At 40.6% G+C, this 20,130-nt stretch overlaps 1 protein-coding gene across 3 annotated transcripts in view; it reads left to right on the forward strand.

The window, feature by feature from the left end:
* Positions 1–20,130, forward strand: part of etv7 (ETS variant transcription factor 7) — a 130,613-nt gene that overhangs the window by 95,794 nt on the left and 14,689 nt on the right. For 2 of the 3 annotated variants that reach the window (XM_039749322.1, XM_039749323.1), the window contains exons 5-6: positions 10,804–10,989; positions 13,368–13,583. In XM_039749322.1, coding sequence (XP_039605256.1) covers positions 10,804–10,989; positions 13,368–13,583 — 402 coding nt within the window. The remainder of the gene's footprint in view (positions 1–10,803; positions 10,990–13,367; positions 13,584–20,130) is intronic. The other variant, XM_039749324.1, reaches the window with a different exon arrangement.

The raw sequence follows: 20,130 nt of genomic DNA on the forward strand, positions 1-20,130 counted from the left end.
TTAGATTCACCCCTTTCTTATATACATAAATTACATTAAGAAACTTTCTTACTTTCACCTCTGCATCATATCCCATATCCGCTCATTCCTCTCCTTTTCTAATGCTGAGAAACACATCCCACACCAATTATTGTAACTCTCTACTAGCAGGTACCCCTTTCTAATCTTATATCACAGCTCCAGTTCATTTAAAACTTTTCTGCAAGAGTCCTAACATGAATTAGCAACAGCGAACACATAACACACATCCTGCTTTGCCTCCACTGGCTCCCTGTGTCTTACAGAACTGAATATAAAATTCTATTATTAATCTACAAAGCTTTAAATGGCCTCACACTGGACTACCTCAGTGACCTTCTCCATCATTATATTCTGTTCGGCCACTAAGCTCCTCTGATTCTGGCAATCTTGTTGTGCCCCACACTAACCTGCACTCTGGGCAGGTAACAGGGTCTTTAGCTGTGTAGTGCCCAGACTTTGGAATTGATGAGATCAGCTGACTCCATTAATTCTTGTAAAACACAACTAAAAAGTCATCTGTTCAGGAAAGCTTTTAACTTGACAATACACTGTGCCCCCTCTTTCATTTGTCCTGTCTGTCCAGAGGTATAATTTGCATGTGTGTTATATCAAACATGATGCTATCTGCTAGTCTTTTCTTTTAGTGTTGAATTTAGTATTTTACTCTGGTTTATTATCTTTTATTCTATTTAATGCTTTGTATATCCTGTTTATATCTGTTTTAGTGTTCTATTCAGGAAACATTTGTATTCAATGTTACATAGAGTATACCTGCTGTTTCTTTCGGAGACTTTGTGAAGTGCCTTTAGCATGGGAAAGGTGCTATATACATAAAATGTATTATTATTATTAATACAGCACATTAATTGGATTCTTATATGGTGTAAAACTGCAAAGGTCATGGTGTAAAAAGTGGAGAGAATAACATCATGCAGGCACAGCTGTTGGCACCTTGCAAAGTTACAAAAAATGCAGATCATAAGAAGAGTACTTCTTTGTGTTTTACGTGAGGTAACTTCACAAATTTCCTTTGATAGCTCCTATATGTTCACGGATTATTTGGATGCATCATAATCTGTAAACTGTAAAATGCCTATTAACATCACTGTTTAAAATAAAGAGAGAGAGCTCTTTCTGATACAGTGCACCCAACACACAACAAACCACCACAGGATCCCAGACTAGGACCCGAGTGCAGCCATGCAATGGGTGACACCTCAGAACCACACTACTTCAGATGGAATGGAACAGTGTGAGGTTTTTTTATGGTGGCTGGAGTGCCAATCCTGCCACCAACCTCCATGTTTTCCCTCTAAGTTGGAGGACCCATTGCAGGGCTGGATGCAGATTAACATCATATTCAGGACGAGAAATTGCAGGTTAAGGGCCTTGCTCAAGGGCCCAACAGAGTGGAGTCACTTCTGGTGTTTACAGCATTTGAACCGGTAACCTTCCAATTACCAGTGCAAATCCCTAGCCTCAGAGTCACCACTTCGCCCTTTATATAAAATAAAGGTTGTTTCATTTATTGTTTCCTCTGTAATAAACGACCGGGACCTTGTCCCACCAAAACGCCTGGAGAAGGGAAGGACCAAGAGAGAGGCAGTATCTTCCCCACGATGCAAGAGGGCAGCTCCTCTGGATTGCATGAAGGCCACGGAGCTTGGAGGCTCAACCATGTTGAGGACCGTCGCCACTGCCATGGGGTGCCTGGATGATTCCAGCATAGACATAGAATTACTAGACACCGCATGACCAGCAGCATCGTACGTCAACGTCGCCGCCATATTGCGAGTGGCACTGCTGTGGAGTGAAGTAATGGATAAAGATGCCTCACGCATGTGCTTCTTGGGATTGTACAAACCACTGTACCCTCTAAACCAGATCCCGGGGGTTTACATTTCATGGTAAAGCTGAACAATTGTTTTGGTTATATTTGGCTATTAGAAAATCCCATTTTATAATCTTAGCACTCAAGGTCAGCTTACAATAAAATTATACAACATTAGTAAAATTAAAACAAGAGAATGATAAATCAAAAAGCAATAATTAGCAAACAAGCAAAGATAACTGGCAGTAACAGTGCAAAATTCACAATTGCTATGCCAGTTTGAAAAGATAAGTTTTGAGGGCAGTTTTAAAATGTGTTATTGAATCGAGCTGACGTATATGAGAGGGAAGAGAATTCTAGAGTTGAGGAGCACCAGGAGAGATGCTCGAGCTCCCATAGCACTGAGTCTGATGTGTGGTACAGAAAGTAGAGCTGCAGATGAGGATCTGAGTGAGCGAGAGGAGTGTAAGTCTGTACGAGATCAGTGAGGTTGTGGAGGGCTTTAAATGTTCAGAGCAGCATTTTGTATTGTATTCTGTAGTTAACAGGGAGCCAGTGAAGTAGAGAGAGAGTAGGTGTGATATGTTCAGTGGATTTAGAACATCAGGTTATTATCCTGGCAGCAGAATTTTTAATAAGTTGTAAGCGATGGATAAGTTTTTGTGGGATGCCAGATAGAATAGCATTACAGTGTAATATATATATATAGTGACAGATAGGGGGCGCTATCGCTCCCTTGAACCCTTGTCCAAGACGTCGGACACCAGATAAAAGTCCAAAAGATGACTTTATTTATAATCCTCAGTGCACAAAGTACCCTCCTCTCCACAATAATCATTAAACAAACCAATAATCACAATAATAAACTCTCCCCCAGCTCTCACAGTCCTTTTATATTCCCTGACCCGGAAGTGTTCCAATCCCCAGTCCACGTGATCTCCTATCACTTCCAGGTCAGATAAAAAGTCCTTTTCTTCACGCCGGAAGCACGTCATTCCCCTTGTCCATGTGACTCGGGTGTACTTCCGGGGTATAGGGTAAATAACCATCGTTTCTCCCTGCAGCGTCATCTAGTGGCCCCCATGGTATCCAGCAGGGCTGTGGATAAAAACTCCAATGTCCATGATGCCCTGCTGGTCTTCGGGGGACCTCCATACTGCAGGGAGGGCTCTCCCTGGCAGCTTCGGGGTATTGGCCGGGATGAACAGCCGGCCATACACGCAATATATATATATATATATATATATATATATATATATATATATATATATATATGTCAGATGACTCGTGAATTAACCAGTACTTCAGTACTGTGTTGCGTAAGAACAGGACGAAGTCTAGAAATGTTTAGGAAATGGAAGAAGGCAGTCTGAGAAATGTTACTTATATGGGAGGAATTATTTAATAATAATAATTATTATTATTATTATTTAATAATTATCATTATTAGTGTATAAATGGATATAAAAAATTGCATGTAAACGATTCACCAAAATCTGTTGTATGTTATTGTTTTTTCATCAGAAAACCCGGTTTCCACACCTACCTGTATTAGTTTAAATGGCACTTTTGCCACTCACAATAGGGCGGATGCTGACGTATCGTGTCGACTGGGCAACACAGTGAATGCGGTGTCTATCTACAGTATATATGTCTATGGGTTCTGGAGCCATGGACTGCAGCACTTCTGCCACTCCAGGAAGTGCTGCCGGAATAGGAACCAGGTACACCTGGAGTGCCCCTTCAGCACTTCCACCACAACAGGCTGCAGAAAGGTCATCAGGTAGCACCTGGAGCACAAACGGGTGCAGCATAAAAGGAGCCACCTCACTCCATTCGAGAGACCAGAGTCGGGTGGAAGGTGGACGAAGCTTGCAGGAGAGAAGTGGAGGTGGCAGAGAAGAAACAAAGAAAGTAAAAGAAAGTAAAATGACTGTGAGTCTGTTGTGGTGGTTGGTTAACTGTGTGTTGTGCAAAAGAAAAATAAATATAGTGCGCATTTGGACTTGGCTGTCTCAGTGTCTGCCTGTGTCTTCTTTCAGCTGCTCCAATTTAGGGCTCACCATAGCAGATAATCTGTCTCCATCTATTATTGTCTTTTACATCATTTTCTGTCACACCGACAGCCTTCATGCCCTCCTTCAACACATCCATAAACCTATTCTTTGGCCTTCGTCTTTTCTTCTTGCCTGGCATTTCCAACCTCAACATTTTTTTCCCAATGTACCCCTCTTCTCCCCTCTGTATGTGACCAAACCATCTCGCTCTCACCAAATCATTGAACCTGTGTTGTCCCTCTAATATACTCATTCCTAATCCTGTCTACCCTCATTACACTGAGGAAAAATCTTAGCATCTTCAATTCTGCCACTTCCAGCTCTGTTAGTCTCACTACCATTTTATACACCTTCCCTTTTACTCTTGCAGTTACTCTTCTATGCCAAATCACTCCTGACACTCTTATCCAGCCACTCCACCCTGCCCTCACTCTCTCCTTCACCTCTCTGCCACACTCTCTGTTGCTTTGGACTGTTGAACCTACAGTAAGTATTTAAATTTGTCCACCTTCACCTCTTCTCCTTGAGTCACCTTCCCTCTCATTCACACACATGTACTCCATCTTACTTCAACTGACTTTCATTCCCCTTCTCTCCAGTGCGTACTTCCACCTCTCCAGGTTGACCTCAACCTGCTGTCTACTCTCACTACAGATCACAATGTCATCTGCAAACATCATCGTCCAATCATAGTAAAAGATTATTACATATTAACTAAAAATTCCATATGATCCTTTAAGTACCACCATACTTCTCCCTTTCTCAAGCTATAAATGTATTCTGTAATTTCTAGTTCTGTGTGCGTCCATCCGTTCCCAAATTATATACTTAATTGAAACAGGTTCTATGGCAAATACTTGCCTTCTTTTCTCTCCGCCATTAAGTTGTAAACCGATTAACACAGATGCACTAAGGTTATAATTTACTAATACAACACAGAAAGAATGTACAAGGAAGGATGTTTGCAAAGCCTGTGACTAAAGTCCCGCAAGTTCAGTTTATCCTGGTTCATTTGTGCAAAGTAATTAAAACTTATTTTAAGCAGTCTGCACTTTCAAAATTTAAAACTTTTCCACTCTGGGACATTAGTGTACTTCCTGACTAAATTTTGATAGTTTTTGATTGAGAAAAAACATAACAAAATAATAAAAATAAGAATAAAAATGGGATCAGACTTTTCAATTGAAAATCTGCCCGTCCCTCTCATTTTCTGATCAAGAGTCCTGTCTTCAATATTTTCATGGACGCTTCACTGTTGTTTGCTGTTGTCCAGAGAAGGACTCCATAGACGCACATTCTGACAAAAACTTTATCACCATTCTCTATAAAGGCATGAGATTAAATTGTTTTTCTCTGCATCACTACAAACCACATGGGGCAAGTGACATAAAAAATATCATTTTAATGTGGAGTATTGCTTTAAGCAAAGGATCTTATGTTTCACAATCATATAAAAGAATGTTATGGTAAACCTTTATCTGGATTTGTGTCATGGGTTTTATTCTCCTGAAGTGTTTTCTGAGTAAAAGTGTTTTAGTCAGTAAAAACCTATATGCTTTGTTTTAGCTTTTTAATTAGTACCACAGTAGGAGGTCCAACATTCATCTGCAGCATTTCCTCTGTGACAGGAGCATCACCAAGGCTGTATGTCTTTAACAGGAATCTTACCAGAGAGGCTCAGGATGAAATTCGATACGTTCAGTACAGATGTTTTAGCATAGGGAGAATGGTAGCACAAAGCTGTATTTCCTGCCTCACAGCACCAGATTCCACATGGAGTCTTGCATGTTCTCCCCGTGTATTTATTAATTGATTGGTATCAGTGAGATTCAGTGACGTTACTCCCTCAAAAACTTTGCCATTTTTTTATTACAATATCCTCAGCCTTTTATTGGCTAACTAAAAAGATTACAATATGCAAGCTTTCGAGGCAACTCAGGTCCATTCTTCAGGCAAGATGTAATCAGGCAAGAAGGGGCCTGAGTTGCCTCGAAAGCTTGCATAGTGTAATCTTTTTAGTTAGCCAATAAAGGGTGTCATTTTGCTTGGCTTTTCTCTACATTCATAATGGCTAACATGGTACAACACCTTAGTACTAATATCCTCAGCAAAAGTGATTTATTATTCATTAAAAAATTTGATGACTGGTTTGTGGCACTTCAGTCTGCTTTATTGCACGCTCTGCCTTTTTCATTTTCTGTAATTTTTTTTCTTATCGTTCATTTGTATAAAACACTATAGAAAGTGAGATGTACTGGTGTCTTGAGGCTTTTCAAAACTCTAAGGCTTTTATTAAAAGTGCAATGCAGCATAATCAGTTCAGCTCATATTAATTTTTATTTGTACAAACTAAAATCTCTCTTATATGTGCTTTTTTCACTACGCAGACTTCTCTTGAATCTCGATTTGTAGGCTATGTAAGATAACAGCACAGAATATAATAGGCGAAAAGTCAGCACCATTTAGGAAAAAAAAAAATCATATGATTTAAGTGCAAACCTGTCTGTTATTTCAAGCAAAGGCAGAACATAACCATTGAAGAAACTGAAACGCTGAAGCAAAAGTAGAATACAAAGCAAAGATATACTATTGCTTGGTGAAGAGAGGGGTTGTCATAACACCCATGATGCTTAGTATGAGCAGAGAAGTGAGCAAGAAATGTATCCTTACTTTGAGAAAATACTACTAAGAATCTGTTATAAAGTATATTATTTCCCATTACTTTTGTTACTTCAAAGTGGACTTGTTCAGTAAGTTTTAAGTCTGTTTTTCATAATGGAGCTCATATACCCATAAGCTTCCTTATAAAATGCCAGATTTGGCTAGTTATTTTTAAAATCTATAAAATATGCTTCACTTTAGAATGCAATTTTATGTGCTAAATTAATATATACTATAATTGTGAAGAGGCGGCACGGTCGCGCTGCTGCCTTGCAGTTAGGAGACCCAGGTTCGCTTCCCGGGTCCTCCCTGCGTGGAGTTTGCATGTTCTCCCCGTGTCTGTGTGGGTTTCCTCCGGGCGCTCCGGTTTCCCCCCACAATCCAAAGACATGCAGGTTAGGTGGATTGGCGATTCTAAATTGGCCCTAGTGGGTGTGTTTGTGTGTGTCCTGTGGTGGGTTGGCACCCTGCCCAGGATTGGTTCCTGCCTTGTGCCCTGTGTTGGCTGGGATTGGCTCCAGCAGACCCCCGTGACCCTGTATTCAGATTCAGCGGGTTAGAAAATGGATGGATGGATGGATAATTGTGAAGAAATTATTTTGAATTGGAAAAATGCCAAACCTACACTTTAATGGGAAGATTACTAACTGCTTGGAATGAATGTAGCACTGTAGTCAAAGGCCCAGTTGGCAACAACAGTCAATAATCCTTTCAAACTGACTGGCTGTGAAATAGCCAGCAAAGGAAAGTAATCCAGAAAATTTTTAACTTGCTTTCCAGATGCTGTTTTGTTCTTAATATAATCTATATTTTAGACTGTTGCCTCATCCAGAATTGTTTTCTACATTATTCCCAGTATAAATAAGAATACCTCCTGAAAATGGATTAACCAGGCGTGATTATGCATGGATGTATTGAAAAATGTAATGCAATGGCAGTTAAACCAGCATGTAGTAGAGGAGTGAATCTGTTTAGTAATGTCTCAGGGTAAAAACTGTACAAATGCAATTAATAACTCAATGCACCCCAGTGCCTTCTTGGGAATGTGCTGTGTCTGCAACCGTCACTTTTATAGTGAAAGTTAAAGTGAAAATAATTTTAAAACTCTTTTAGAGTAAACATTGCCAAGCCCTGGTTTATCTAGTTCAACCATGACTACAATGGTATACAGTTGGAAAAGTCTGATAAGGGATGGATGGGCAAACATATATACAATATTCATAATTAAATATTGAAATTTATGCAGTGATATTGTTAATACTGGTCTATTCTGAGATAACTGTGTAATGAAATAAGTTGCCATTTTCTGTTCTGTATTTTCTGAGTTTTAACGGGCACTTAATTTTCCACATAAGTTTATTGTAATCATCAAACTTCCTTGATTACTCAGTTATTTTTTACTTTATGTTACTTTTAGCATCATCAGAAGAAGCTTTACATAGCAGGCCCTAATGATATTTGTGTTTATGTGTAACATTCCAGTCAATTTGCCTACATGTTATGGACTGTAAACTACAAGATTGACACTAGGGCATTGGACGTTACAATATTAATAAAAGTTATTGGCCCCCTTGTAATTATTCCCATTTTATTGTTACACAGCATTGAATCACAGTGGATTTAATTTGGCTTTTTTGACTCTGATCAACAGAAATAGACGTCTTCTTTAAAATGTCACGACAAACACAGATCTCTGCAAAGTAAAACACACACTCGTTGATCACATAAGTACCCTTTGATATGACACATCCAAACCATTACTGATTCAGCCAATTGGTTTTAGTCACCACATAATTCATTTCATGAGGATCACCTATCTGTAATCAAGGGGTTTCTGTTGTACTATAAATACACTTTATTTAAAATGCCCAGCTTGTGATGAGTCAGTATGGTGCCCTACCATACGCCATAAAGATACTCCAAGCACCCCCATGAAGAAGGTGATTTGAAAGATTTGAACAAATAAGGGGATGGAGACAGGAAAATATCCCTGTCACTGAATAATCCCAGAAGACCCGTTAAATTGGTCATTAAAAACTGGGAAGAGTATGGCAGAGATGTGAATTTGCCTAGAGCAGACAGCCTACAAAGACTGAGTGACTGTGCGAGAAGAAGACTTGGAGAGAGGCCACAAACTCTAAAGGAGATACTGGCTGCAGAGGTTGAGATTGGGGATACTGTGCAGCAACAGCTAATTCTTGGATGGGTGCTTTACCAGTTGAAGCGTAATAGGAGAGTGGCAAAGAGAAAGCCAGTGTTCAAAAATGCAGAGGGTTTGCAAGAATGCACAGGAGACATTCCTAAGTCACCTAGAAGAAGGTTTGATGGCCTGATGAGAACCAAATTGAACTTTTTAACCATCAGACTAAATGCCATGTTTGTTCCGCACATGATCAAAAACGCACCATTCCACCTGTGAAGCATGGTGTTGGCAGCATCGGATTGCGGATATGCTTCTCTGCAGCAGGACCGGGAAGGAACTGTGAGGATAAAACAAAAGAAGAAAAATACAGAGAAATCCTGGGGGAAGACCTGATGCAGTCAGCAAAAGAACTACACATTGGGAGATTTGTTTTCTAACAAGACAACTAACCCAAAGCTTAAAGCTAAAGCTACACAGGATTGGCTTCAGAACAACAATGTTAATATCCTGGAGTGGCTGAATCAGATTACAGATCTCAGTCCAGTTGAAAATTTGTAGCTGGGCTTGATAAAGGCTGTCCTCTCTCTTTAGCCTTTCGGAAAGGAGAATAGGGACAGCAGTTTCCAGATGTGCAAAATGGATAGAGTGAGACCTTTGCACAAAACTGCCACGGCTACCAAAGGTGCATCTACAAAATACGAGCTTGAAGAAATTGAATATTTAAGCAATCAGTTATTTTGCCTTTTATACTTGTAAATCGCTAGGACCACTTTGCAGAGTTCAGTCTTCACTTGGGCATTAAAAGGTCATTTTTGGTTGACTAATGTCAGAGAAGCCAGATGAAATCTTCTTTAATTCAGCATTTTATAATGATAAGTGTAAACTTCCAAGGGGGCGGAATACTTTTAATTTGCTCTGTAAATGACAAAGTTGTTAGTTTAATCATTAACTGTACCTTACTGTTTCAGTCTGAGCAAGTCACTTGCCTTGCCTGTGCTCCAGTTTTTAAAAGTATGTACAAGCAAAAAATTGTAATGAATCCTGATTTTCAAGTTCAGGTTCAAGTTTACTGTTACAGAGGAAAGTGTGATTCTGACTTGCATATCTGATTTAAATGCAACACATCGCCACTCCCCAGCATCACGTTCAGGAAGTGTTATTAGTCAAATGTGTATCTTACCTTGAATCCTATGGGTTTATACTTTCCCACAGGTGATTTGTTTAGGGGCAAACCCTTATTTAAATCATTTTGGATGACTGCTAGATTTTGAAATGTCCAACGGGTCTGCAGTAGCGACACACACACACCAACTTAAGGAAACCCAAAACAGGGGTTTTATTTTGAACCAACAAAATGGTAAATCCAGACACAATCTAAACCTTCCTGTTGTTTTTTTTCACAGGAAATGCCTAATGAACTCCTTACCATTTTACCATTAATAGGTCCTGCAATATTTCACAACTCACTCCTTCAGAAGAAAACCTTGTGTGACCACAGTGTGATTTTCTATTCTGTGGTATACTGGGCTGGTAACATCACTTCAAGAGATGCCCGCTGAATCAACAAGCTAATTAAAAGGGTAGGCTTTGCTATGACACACACTTTAGACCCCCTATAGGCAGTAGCAAAGGAGACAATTAAAACTGCCATTATAAACAATGCTGTACATCATCTCTCTGACACACTGAGAACTTTCAGCTCATGAATTATTCAGCAGAAGTGTGTCAGGAAATGCTACGGGGACTCCTTCATACCAACAGTAATATGCCTGAATAATTCTTCTCCCCAGTGACAAATAAAATTCTATCTATCTATCTATCTATCTATCTATCTATCTATCTATCTATCTATCTATCTATCTATCTATCTATCTATCTATCTGTCTGTCTGTCTGTCTGTCTGTCTGTCTGTCTGTCCTATTTGAAATGTGCCACTTTCCTATTCTCAGTATTCTTTTAGTGTCCAAGAATTCCTCATTCACATTCACGTTTTTCCCCGGGTTTACAATGCTTTTTAAATTAATCAATTGCATTCATTCTAAAAGTTACTAAAAGGTTTTAAGTAATTTTTTTAACACACTTTCCCACAGGTTCTCAGAATCCTCTGCCATCCAGTCCATCTTTTAAAGACCTGGCCAATGGCTCTGCAGGATCTCAATCTGCCACCATGCCCTTGAAGCTTATGCATCTTTCTAGTCCTGGAGTTGAACACTACCCTGACTCCAAAGACAGGAATCCCACTTTAATGGTCTTTCCTGGACCACAGATGACCATTGGTGTGTCTCTTCATTTTACTTTTTAATTCATTCTGAATACATTTTTTAACTACTGACCTAATGTAGCTATCAGCCAGCCACTCTGGGCTACAGATAACTTAAAAACATTTGAATATTTCCCGGGTGCATTTGACTGTATATGCTAACAGTAACCAATTGTGCTAATGAGACATTGTGTAAATGAATGTAAGGAGCCTTATGATCATCTAAATCATGGGTGTCAAACTCAAATTTCTAAGAAACATAGTGACTGCAAGTTTTCATGTTAATTTTCAGCTATCGTTGTTGATTTGTGGAATTACCTTTGTTTTCCTTCATTTTTGTTCACTTGCTTTGTTGAAAATCATTTGTTCATCCATTATCCAAACTTTTAATCCAGTTCAGGGTTGTGGGGCCAGGAAATTATTCAAACAGCAATACTCAAAAGATAAAAACCAACCAAGTTCAGTGTAGGACATCCAAAATATACATCTTTGGGAGGAACACCTGTGTACCTAAGAGGAGACTCATATAGACACAGGAAGAACATGTAACTCCACATAGACAGTACCCAAGCTGCCATCTGAACCAAGTACTAAGGAGATGTGAGGCAGCATTGCTAAGCCCTGTGCCACAAACTTTTTTTTTAAATCGTCTTCAGTCATTTCTGTTTTTCCTTACTCTGCTGCCAAGTGAGTCAAGTGAGTGTGTTAATCCATGAAATGATCAAAGTACTAATAATATTTCATTAGGGTAACAGAGAGCAGAAAACAAAAGACCTCAAGGCAAGTGTGGGTCATTCAAAAAAGTGAGCTTTCATAAAAAAGCAAAGCAGAAATCGTAGTCAATAGTGCATAGTAAGTAATCTGAAATTCTGAAAAAAACTTTAAAAAATATGCCACTGTCTTTTGACCTTAAATAAATGGCATTTCATTCATCAACAGTTCACACATGGCAGCAAACTGTTGCCATAAGAAAGCATCCCAGAACGCTAAGGATAACATTAAATGCATAATGAGGTAATCAACATAGTAACTAAAAACATCAAAAACAAATACAATCTAATTTTAAAGAAGCACAATTTAGGAAAATTACCCAGAAGAAACTAAAATATATTTAACCCAATGATCCTACCACTAATTCATAATGAGAATCAAGCAACAAATCAACAACTAACCAACTCTTGCACATTTTTTTTTTTATCATAAGACAAAAAGGTAAATGCGTAAGGTACTTTAGTTGACTGTAAATGTTGATGATACAGATTTTACTTTACTTTGAACATCTGTTTCCGATGGGATTGTTAGCTCCGTGGAAATATGTTCTTTTATATTGCGGCATTTTAATAAACCTTTCTTTAAATAATTATAAATTATAACGGCAATATCCCTCTTTTTCGGCGATAGGCGACGACAAAGTCACAGAAAAGACAGAATATACTTAGCTTGTTTAATGCGGCTTACGATGCTATAAAAACAGGGAAGACCAGCCAATTTCATCTGTGAACCGTGGGGATTCAGTCGTGTAGAAATTGCTTTTTTCTGTCACAACGGAGGTGGCTTTGGAATCTATGGCTTCCACTCCCTCAGGTCCTCCAAACTTGGCAAGGTTCCAGCTTCTTTTATATTGTGTCCACACGACCAAATCCCCCAGTACATTGCCAAACAAGGTAGACAAACTTGAGCTAAGCATCAGACAGTCAGATCATATAACACTTAGGCCTTTTAGGGCTGACAACAGCTGTTCCTGTCTGTCTTTATGCTTTGCTTGGCCCAGCAATTCTGATAGTTGACACTCTGTGCTAAAGCTGGCTCAGCTCTTCATGGCATGTTACACAGAAAAAGAATGAAAAATACATTTAAAGAGATCTAAAACAGATACAGTGACACAATTCTTAATATTATAACAACATCATATGTACGATGCATAAGAACCCTAACAAACTGTCAGTCCATAATTGAACATGCATTGCCCAATTCTAGGTCGTCCAGGCCAGACTGCATCCCAGCAGGACCAGACACATGGCATTGGTGGGACACCGGCCAATCACAGGTCCTAGTTAGCATTGCATAACGCTCTCAAGCCAGTGTAAACCAGTTCAGGATCATAAATTATACTACTGCCGATCCCAGAAGTATCAAGTATACCAAACTTGCAGACGCCACCAGTCCACAGTAGCAACTAGCAATCCATATGATTAAATAAAATGTTTTAAAAACAACAGGGTATAGCTTCTAATTAAATAAATGGCTAGAATGAGAAAAACAAAAACCAAAGTGGCTATCATGGAACTGAAATGGACAGCCCAGATCTAAATTGCCTGCATTGTTTTTTTTTGTTCAACATATTGAAGAGTAATGTTCTGCATGAAATAAAAGATAGGTTTTCTCTCTTTACAGAAATCCCACGCATCCATGCTCAGTCTTTATCTGATGGCCAGTTATGCTCTACTTCTCCCCGGACACAGCCAATGATCAGTCCATCCAATCAAAATAAGCAACCGTCTCCCAACATAATGAACAACAAGGAGGAGCCTTTAAATCTTTCACACAAAGGAGATCTTCCAGGCACAATTCTGGGACCTTCTGCTGCTCCAGCCAATGGGAAGATTGCAGGTGACTATAAGAGCATTATTAATACATTTTTTCATACCTGTTTATTAAGCTGGTTTTGATCACCTTTCTTATGTGCTTCTTCGTAATAAAGATTATGAGAATTTGGAACTACTATACCATATCTTGTACTGGAGACAGTTTTAGCTTGAGACATACATTGGGACAACTTAGCTAACAAAATCCTACTCTGTTGGGTTCTTGAGCCAGGCCCTTCTCCTGAAAATTTATCTAGGACACTGTATAATGGATGACCCTGTGCTCTGACCCCCAAAGGTCATGCATAAAGACAATTAATAAAGTATATCAAATTTAAAAAATGAACTTGATGGACTCAATGGTTGCCAACTCATTTATAAAATGCCTTAGATATGTAGGCTATGCTGAAAATCAGTGCTGATTACATATGATTACGTCCCATGAAAAGAATTCTAATATAGTTGGAGGGTACGTAGGAGTATGATACCCTAGTCTACCTGTCATTATGCAAAGCAGGCAAGAGATTTCAGAGGGTAACCGGAAGAAAGAACATAGTTAAAAAACTGAAGTGAGGGTCAGAACCAGGAGAACAACAATTACTAACCAAAGCCAAGAATTGCAAGACACAATCAAAGTCAAAAGGATTAGAGAGATTTAAAAATAAGATGGAAAAAACAAAGAAATGTTATAAAAGGTTTGAAGGGTTTCTGAATTGATGTAGTTGAATGAGTAAGTATACTCTTAGGTGACTTTTTATCCTGTCGTGTCGTTATTGACAGGGCCTCAGTCTCTGAAGACACACCCACTTCAAGATGGTCCTGCCAATAGGAATTAACAATAGTGCAATTAAACTGGCAGTGATGTAACACCCCTAATCAAAAATCAAAACCAAAAACATAAGTATGAGTCAAAAATAATGGAATGCAATGGACTCCTTAGGGTAGACCCAGTCAATGCAAGAGATACTCTAAATTGTTGACCTTGACACGTGTTTCGTAGAGTTGGAGAAAGCATAAGACCATGTCCCTCGGCATGCATTGTGGGAGATGCTGCAGCAATACAGGGTAACAGGGCTGCTCTTGTATTCTATCAATTCCCTATATGGATGCATTACTAAATGCAGAGCTTTTATTTTATTCAATGTGGGTGTTTGACTCCATCAATGATGTGTTTTGTCACCTCTGTTGTTTGTAGTTTTCATGGAGAGGATATCTAGGTGCAGCTGAGGTTGTGATGGTGTCCAGTTGGGGAGGCTAGGAGTAGCATAATCCCTTTAAGCAGATTATGTTGTCGTCGTTGCCTTACCTGACTGTGACCTTCAGCATGCACTCGAACAATTCATTGCCAATTGTGAAGTGGCTGGGATTAGTATGCGTATCTCCAAATTTGAGGTCATGGTTCTCTCTCAGAAAAGAGTGGATTTCTCTGCTCAGGTGAGGGGTTAACATTTGCCTTTAGAGGAGAAGTTCAAGAATCTTGGGATCTTATTTACGAGTGAAGGAGAAAAGGAATGTGAGATCAACAAGTGGATTGGAGTGGTGGCAAATGTTCTTCTGATGCTGTACTGCTGTGGTGTGATGATGTAGGTGCCGAGTCTAAAGACCAAGATTTTTGTTTACCAGTTGAAATGCATCACTGTTCTCACCTATGGTCAGGAGCTGTGACTTATGACTGAAAGTATGAGACTGTCAGTACAAGCATCAGAAATTAGTTTTTTTTTGCAGAGTGACTTTCAGACACTCCGTGATGGGGTGAAAAATTCAACAATCTGGGAGAACCTCAGAGTAAAGTTGCTGCTTGTCTGGACTGAGAAGAGCAGAGTTGAGGTGATTTGGGCATATTATAAGAATGCTCTCGGACAACTCCCCCTTGAGCTGCTCTGGGCACATCTCACTAGGTGGAGACCCTGTGGAAGAACCAGAGCAGCTGGAGGGTATATATTTCTTGGCTGACTTCTGAGGACACGGGAATTCCTCAGAAACAGCTGCTATCTATAGCTGAGGACAAGGAAGTCTGGGCTGACCTGCTTGGCCTGCTTTCATCATAGCTTTCATCAGGCGAAGCAGTTAAAAAAATGAGATGAGATGAATTCAAATACATTCTATGCAGATCAGGGGACTTTTGTTTTAATTATAATTATTACAACAATAAATTTTCAGACAAATTTGTGGCGATCATTGCTCTGTTTTTAGCTTTTAATGAGGCTAAAAATGAAGCAGTAAGCCAGACTCCTTCTTTCTAAAAGGCTCCTATAAAGCCTTCAATGTGTAACGAGAGAGGGAATGACTAAAGATTCATTAACACTGGATATTTAAAGTGGTGACCACTCATCACAAGATGCTTGTCGTTTTATCAATTAGAAATACAGAAAGCTGGAGTAATTGTAGAAACCCCATATAAAAATGGTAAAAGCATGCACTTTTTTAATGTAGTGGCCAGGCAAGTAAATGAATATATGTGTTCTGTGTATTGTATTGTATTGTATTAACCCCATTATTGTGATACCCACTGCACACCCAACATACCTGGAAATGGGGCTCTCTTTGAACTAGGGTTTTTTTGGAGGTTTTTCCTTGTCTTCTTAGAGAGTCAAGGCTGGGGGGCTGTCAAAAGGCAGGGCCTGTTAAAGCCTAGTGCGGCACTTCTTTTGTAATTTTCTGCTATACAAAAATGATTTGTCATGTTTTATATTGTATTGCATGGAATTTTGTCCAGACAACCCAACTTCACCTATAGGGGTTGTTGATTGATCATAATAAAAAAAATATTTAAATCTTATATTATAATACAACTTTTCAATGAAAAACACCATCCCAAATCACTTTCCAAAAATATCTTATATATATATATATATAATTCACTAAGGCAAGACGACCATGGAAAGCACGCCGGAAGGGGCGTGGATTCACTAAGCCGCCGACAAGTGAGACACCTATGGCGCACGCAGGAAGGAGCCACGCCCACCAACTCCAAGACCATTGGATACGACGACAACTCGCAGAGCCATGCCCACCAACTCAGACGCGACGACACAGAAAAAATGGCGTCATTTATATTCGTCTGTCGTAGAGGCAACATGCAGCTCCGACCCATGCTGACTGTTCATAGAGGTGAATCGCCATATGCAGCGTGTAAAACGGTTTGCGAGGGGTATCCCATGGGATCCTTAAAACATTCCTTTACAACTGAGGTTAGAACACAATGAAGTAAGCAGTCTTTAAAAAACGAGTTTTCGGTTATGACGCACGACCGCGTGACCATAGCAAACTGTTTTACACGCTACATACAGCAATTCGCATCCGCGACAAACATGCGTCTTCTTAGATGCTCCTGCACTTTGTACACACCCCCCTCCCACCTTGCTACTACCGTGGTCGGGTGTCTTGGTGGATTATATATAGAAAGGCAGCCAAAACCGCACAGAGTAATGAAAAGTCTACGTGAGTCACAGGTGCATCTGAACTGTAGAAAGACGACAACGACTCGAGTGACGAGTTGAAGGTGGCCACATCAGCAGGCAGTGCATACTGAACAAGAATTCAGCAGACTAGCATGACGGAGGGAGCGGAGTGGATGTCCTTCTCCTCTCCTCCCGTTCCACCCTCCGCGCCACACGAACGATTGTGTGTTGGTTCGTTCCGTGCCTTGGTTAAAACCCAATGAAGGAAGCACTCTTTAAAAACCAATAAGCCCTGTGCCTCTGTTTCATTACCGTCTCACCTGCTTCACCAATGCAGGCCCCGCAACAGGGCAGCCAACCGGGTAACCAAAGTCTTTGGGTTCAGGGGGGAGTATGGTTTCAAAGCTGAAACTTAAAGGAATTGACGGAAGGGCACCACCAGGTGTGGAGCCTTTCGCTTCATTTGACTCAACACAGGAAACCTCACCCGGCCCGGACACAGAGAGGATTGACAGATTGATAGCTCTTTCTCGATTCTGTGGGTGGTGGTGCATGGCAGTTCTTAGTTGGTGGAGCGATTTGGCTGGTTATTTCCAAAAACGAACGAGACTCCCGCCTGCCAAATACAAAGTAGTTACACGACCCAACAGCGGTCGGCGTCCAAATTCTTAGAGGGACAAGTGGCTTTCAACCACGTGAGATTGAGCATTAACAGGTCTGTGATGCACTTACATGTCCGGTACTGCATGCGCGCTACACTGAATGGATCAACGTGTGTCTACCCGGCGCGGGGAGGCGTAGGTAAGCCGCTGAACCCCATTCGTGATGGAGACCGTGGCTTGCAATTGTTCCCCACGAACGAGAAATTCCCAGTACGTGCGGGTCATACGCTCGCACTGATTATGTCCGTAGCCTTTGTAAATCCCACCCCCCCTGTTCGTGTGACTTGGTGGATTATATATAAAAAAGCAGCTGGAACCGCAAAGAACAATGAAAATTCAACATGGAAACCGACTGAGGCGGTGTTTGGAAAATTAACAGTCAACGTGACTCACAGGTGCGTGTGGACTGTACACAGACAAAAGCGACTCAGGTAGGGAGTTGGGGGCGGGCACATAAGTGGGCAGTGCGTACTGAAAGAGCGCCGTTCAACCCCGTCCTTTGCTTTGAAGGCGCGATGGTGCTCCTCCGGTTTTCAGTCACGGACAATTGTATGTTGGTTCGTAGCGTGCATTGTTGCAATGTTACTTTTCTTGGTGGTTTATTAAATTACAGATTTTTTAAATGTTTATTTTTTCCTCTGTGCTTAAAAATCATTTAAAAAGCGGCCTGATTATGCGGCGTATGCTACTCCGCGGGTTGGCTAGTACCATATATTATCTCTTAACATTTTTTATTTACACTGAATAACTACTTTATTAGGTATGCTTGCTCATTACTGAAACACCCCACTTCTCCAAACAACTAATAAGGTGGCTGCTGCAGTCAGGCCAGTGTGCATCATTTGAATGCCAGAATACGCTTAAGCATTGCTGTTGACAACGTGCATCCCTTTATGGCCACAGTCTATCCTTTTCAAATGGATAATGTGCCATGTCACAAAGCTTGCATCCCTTCAAATTGGTTCCATAAACGTGACTGTGACTTCAGTTTACTTCAATGTCTGGGACAGATCCTGCATCTCATAAGAACATAAGAAACGTGACAAACGAGAGAAAACCATTCAGTCCATCTGGCCAATTTGTTTATCTAATAGGTAAGCTGTCCCAATACCTCATCCAAATTCTTCTTAAAGGTTGTCAAGGTTTCTGCTTCATCTCTGTGTTTCAGTAGTTTCAGTCCTACAGCTCTTTGCCCAAAAGAAGGGCTTCCTGGCTTCAGTTTTAAATGCACTTCCCCATAGTTTCCACTGATGTCCTCAAGTAGGCAATTCACTCTTAAGCTGAATCTCATGACAACAGAGCACCTTGGTTTGAGATAGCCTGTGGAGTTCCTATCATGTATAGTTAAAAAAAAACTGGCTGGAGCTGTATGATTCTATCATGTCAGCATGGATCAAAAACTTTAAGGAAAGTTCCAGTTTTGTGATGATAGATAGATAGATAGATAGATAGATAGATAGATAGATAGATAGATAGATAGATAGATAGATAGATAGATAGATAGATGAGGAAATGCTTTAAAGAATATAAACAATTCTGGAGGCTAACATCAGTCCTAGCCTGTACTATAGTATATAGGAGGCATACATATTCATCTTTCATTGAACTCATTTTGCACATGGTAACATCTGTTGTGTGCATTTCTGTGTATTCTTTGGAGTTATGAATCACAATTTAGGCATCCGGTGTCACTTCTGAGTAGCACATTGTTTATCATAATAAAGTTATTTTCCTAAAACAGCAAATTACTATGCATATACTGTTGTTAAAAATATCAAAATAATCATTTTTAGATTAACTCACAACGGCCCTTCATTCATGATGCTATCAGGTGTGGCACATGGCTGGGGGTGGTGCCCAGCCGGAACTCCCAGGAGGACCGGAGGAGGGCTTGCGCCTCCTCCGTACAACGAGGGGGTGACCGCCCTGGTTGCGTTGGGGACCACAGGTGCAGAGCTTTGAAGCTTAACACTGTAGGGGCCCATGGTCACCGCCAGGGGGCGCCCTGGTGCCCGGAGGAGAGCCCTGGACCTCAGCACTTCCACCACACCCAGAAGTGCTGGGGGGAAGAAGACCGGGACACCTGGAGTGCTTCCGGGTGCGCTACCGGCACTTCCGCCACACAGGGAAGTGTTGGCAGTGGAGTGTCGGGAAGCACCTGGAGCCCATCTGGGCATGTATATAAAGGGTAGAGTCAGATAAGTGAGCAGTACAGTGGTGCAGTGGTAGTACTGCTGCCTCTCAGTAAGGAGACCAGGGCTTATGTGCCAGGTCCTCCTTATTACATGGAGTTTGTATTTTTCCCCCATGTTGTTATGGATTTCCTCCCATTGTCCAGAGACATGCAGGTTAGGCGAACTCTTCACGCTAGATTGGCTCTTGTATGTCTTTGGTGTGTGAATGTATGTGTGTGTTTGCCCTGTAATGGACAGGTGCCTTGTCCAACGTTTGTTCCTGCCTTCTGTTCTGTGCTAACTGGGATAGGCTCCAGCCCCACCCCTTGGTGGCT

This window comes from Polypterus senegalus, chromosome 3 (assembly GCF_016835505.1).
Source record: "Polypterus senegalus isolate Bchr_013 chromosome 3, ASM1683550v1, whole genome shotgun sequence".
Lineage (NCBI taxonomy): Eukaryota > Metazoa > Chordata > Cladistia > Polypteriformes > Polypteridae > Polypterus > Polypterus senegalus.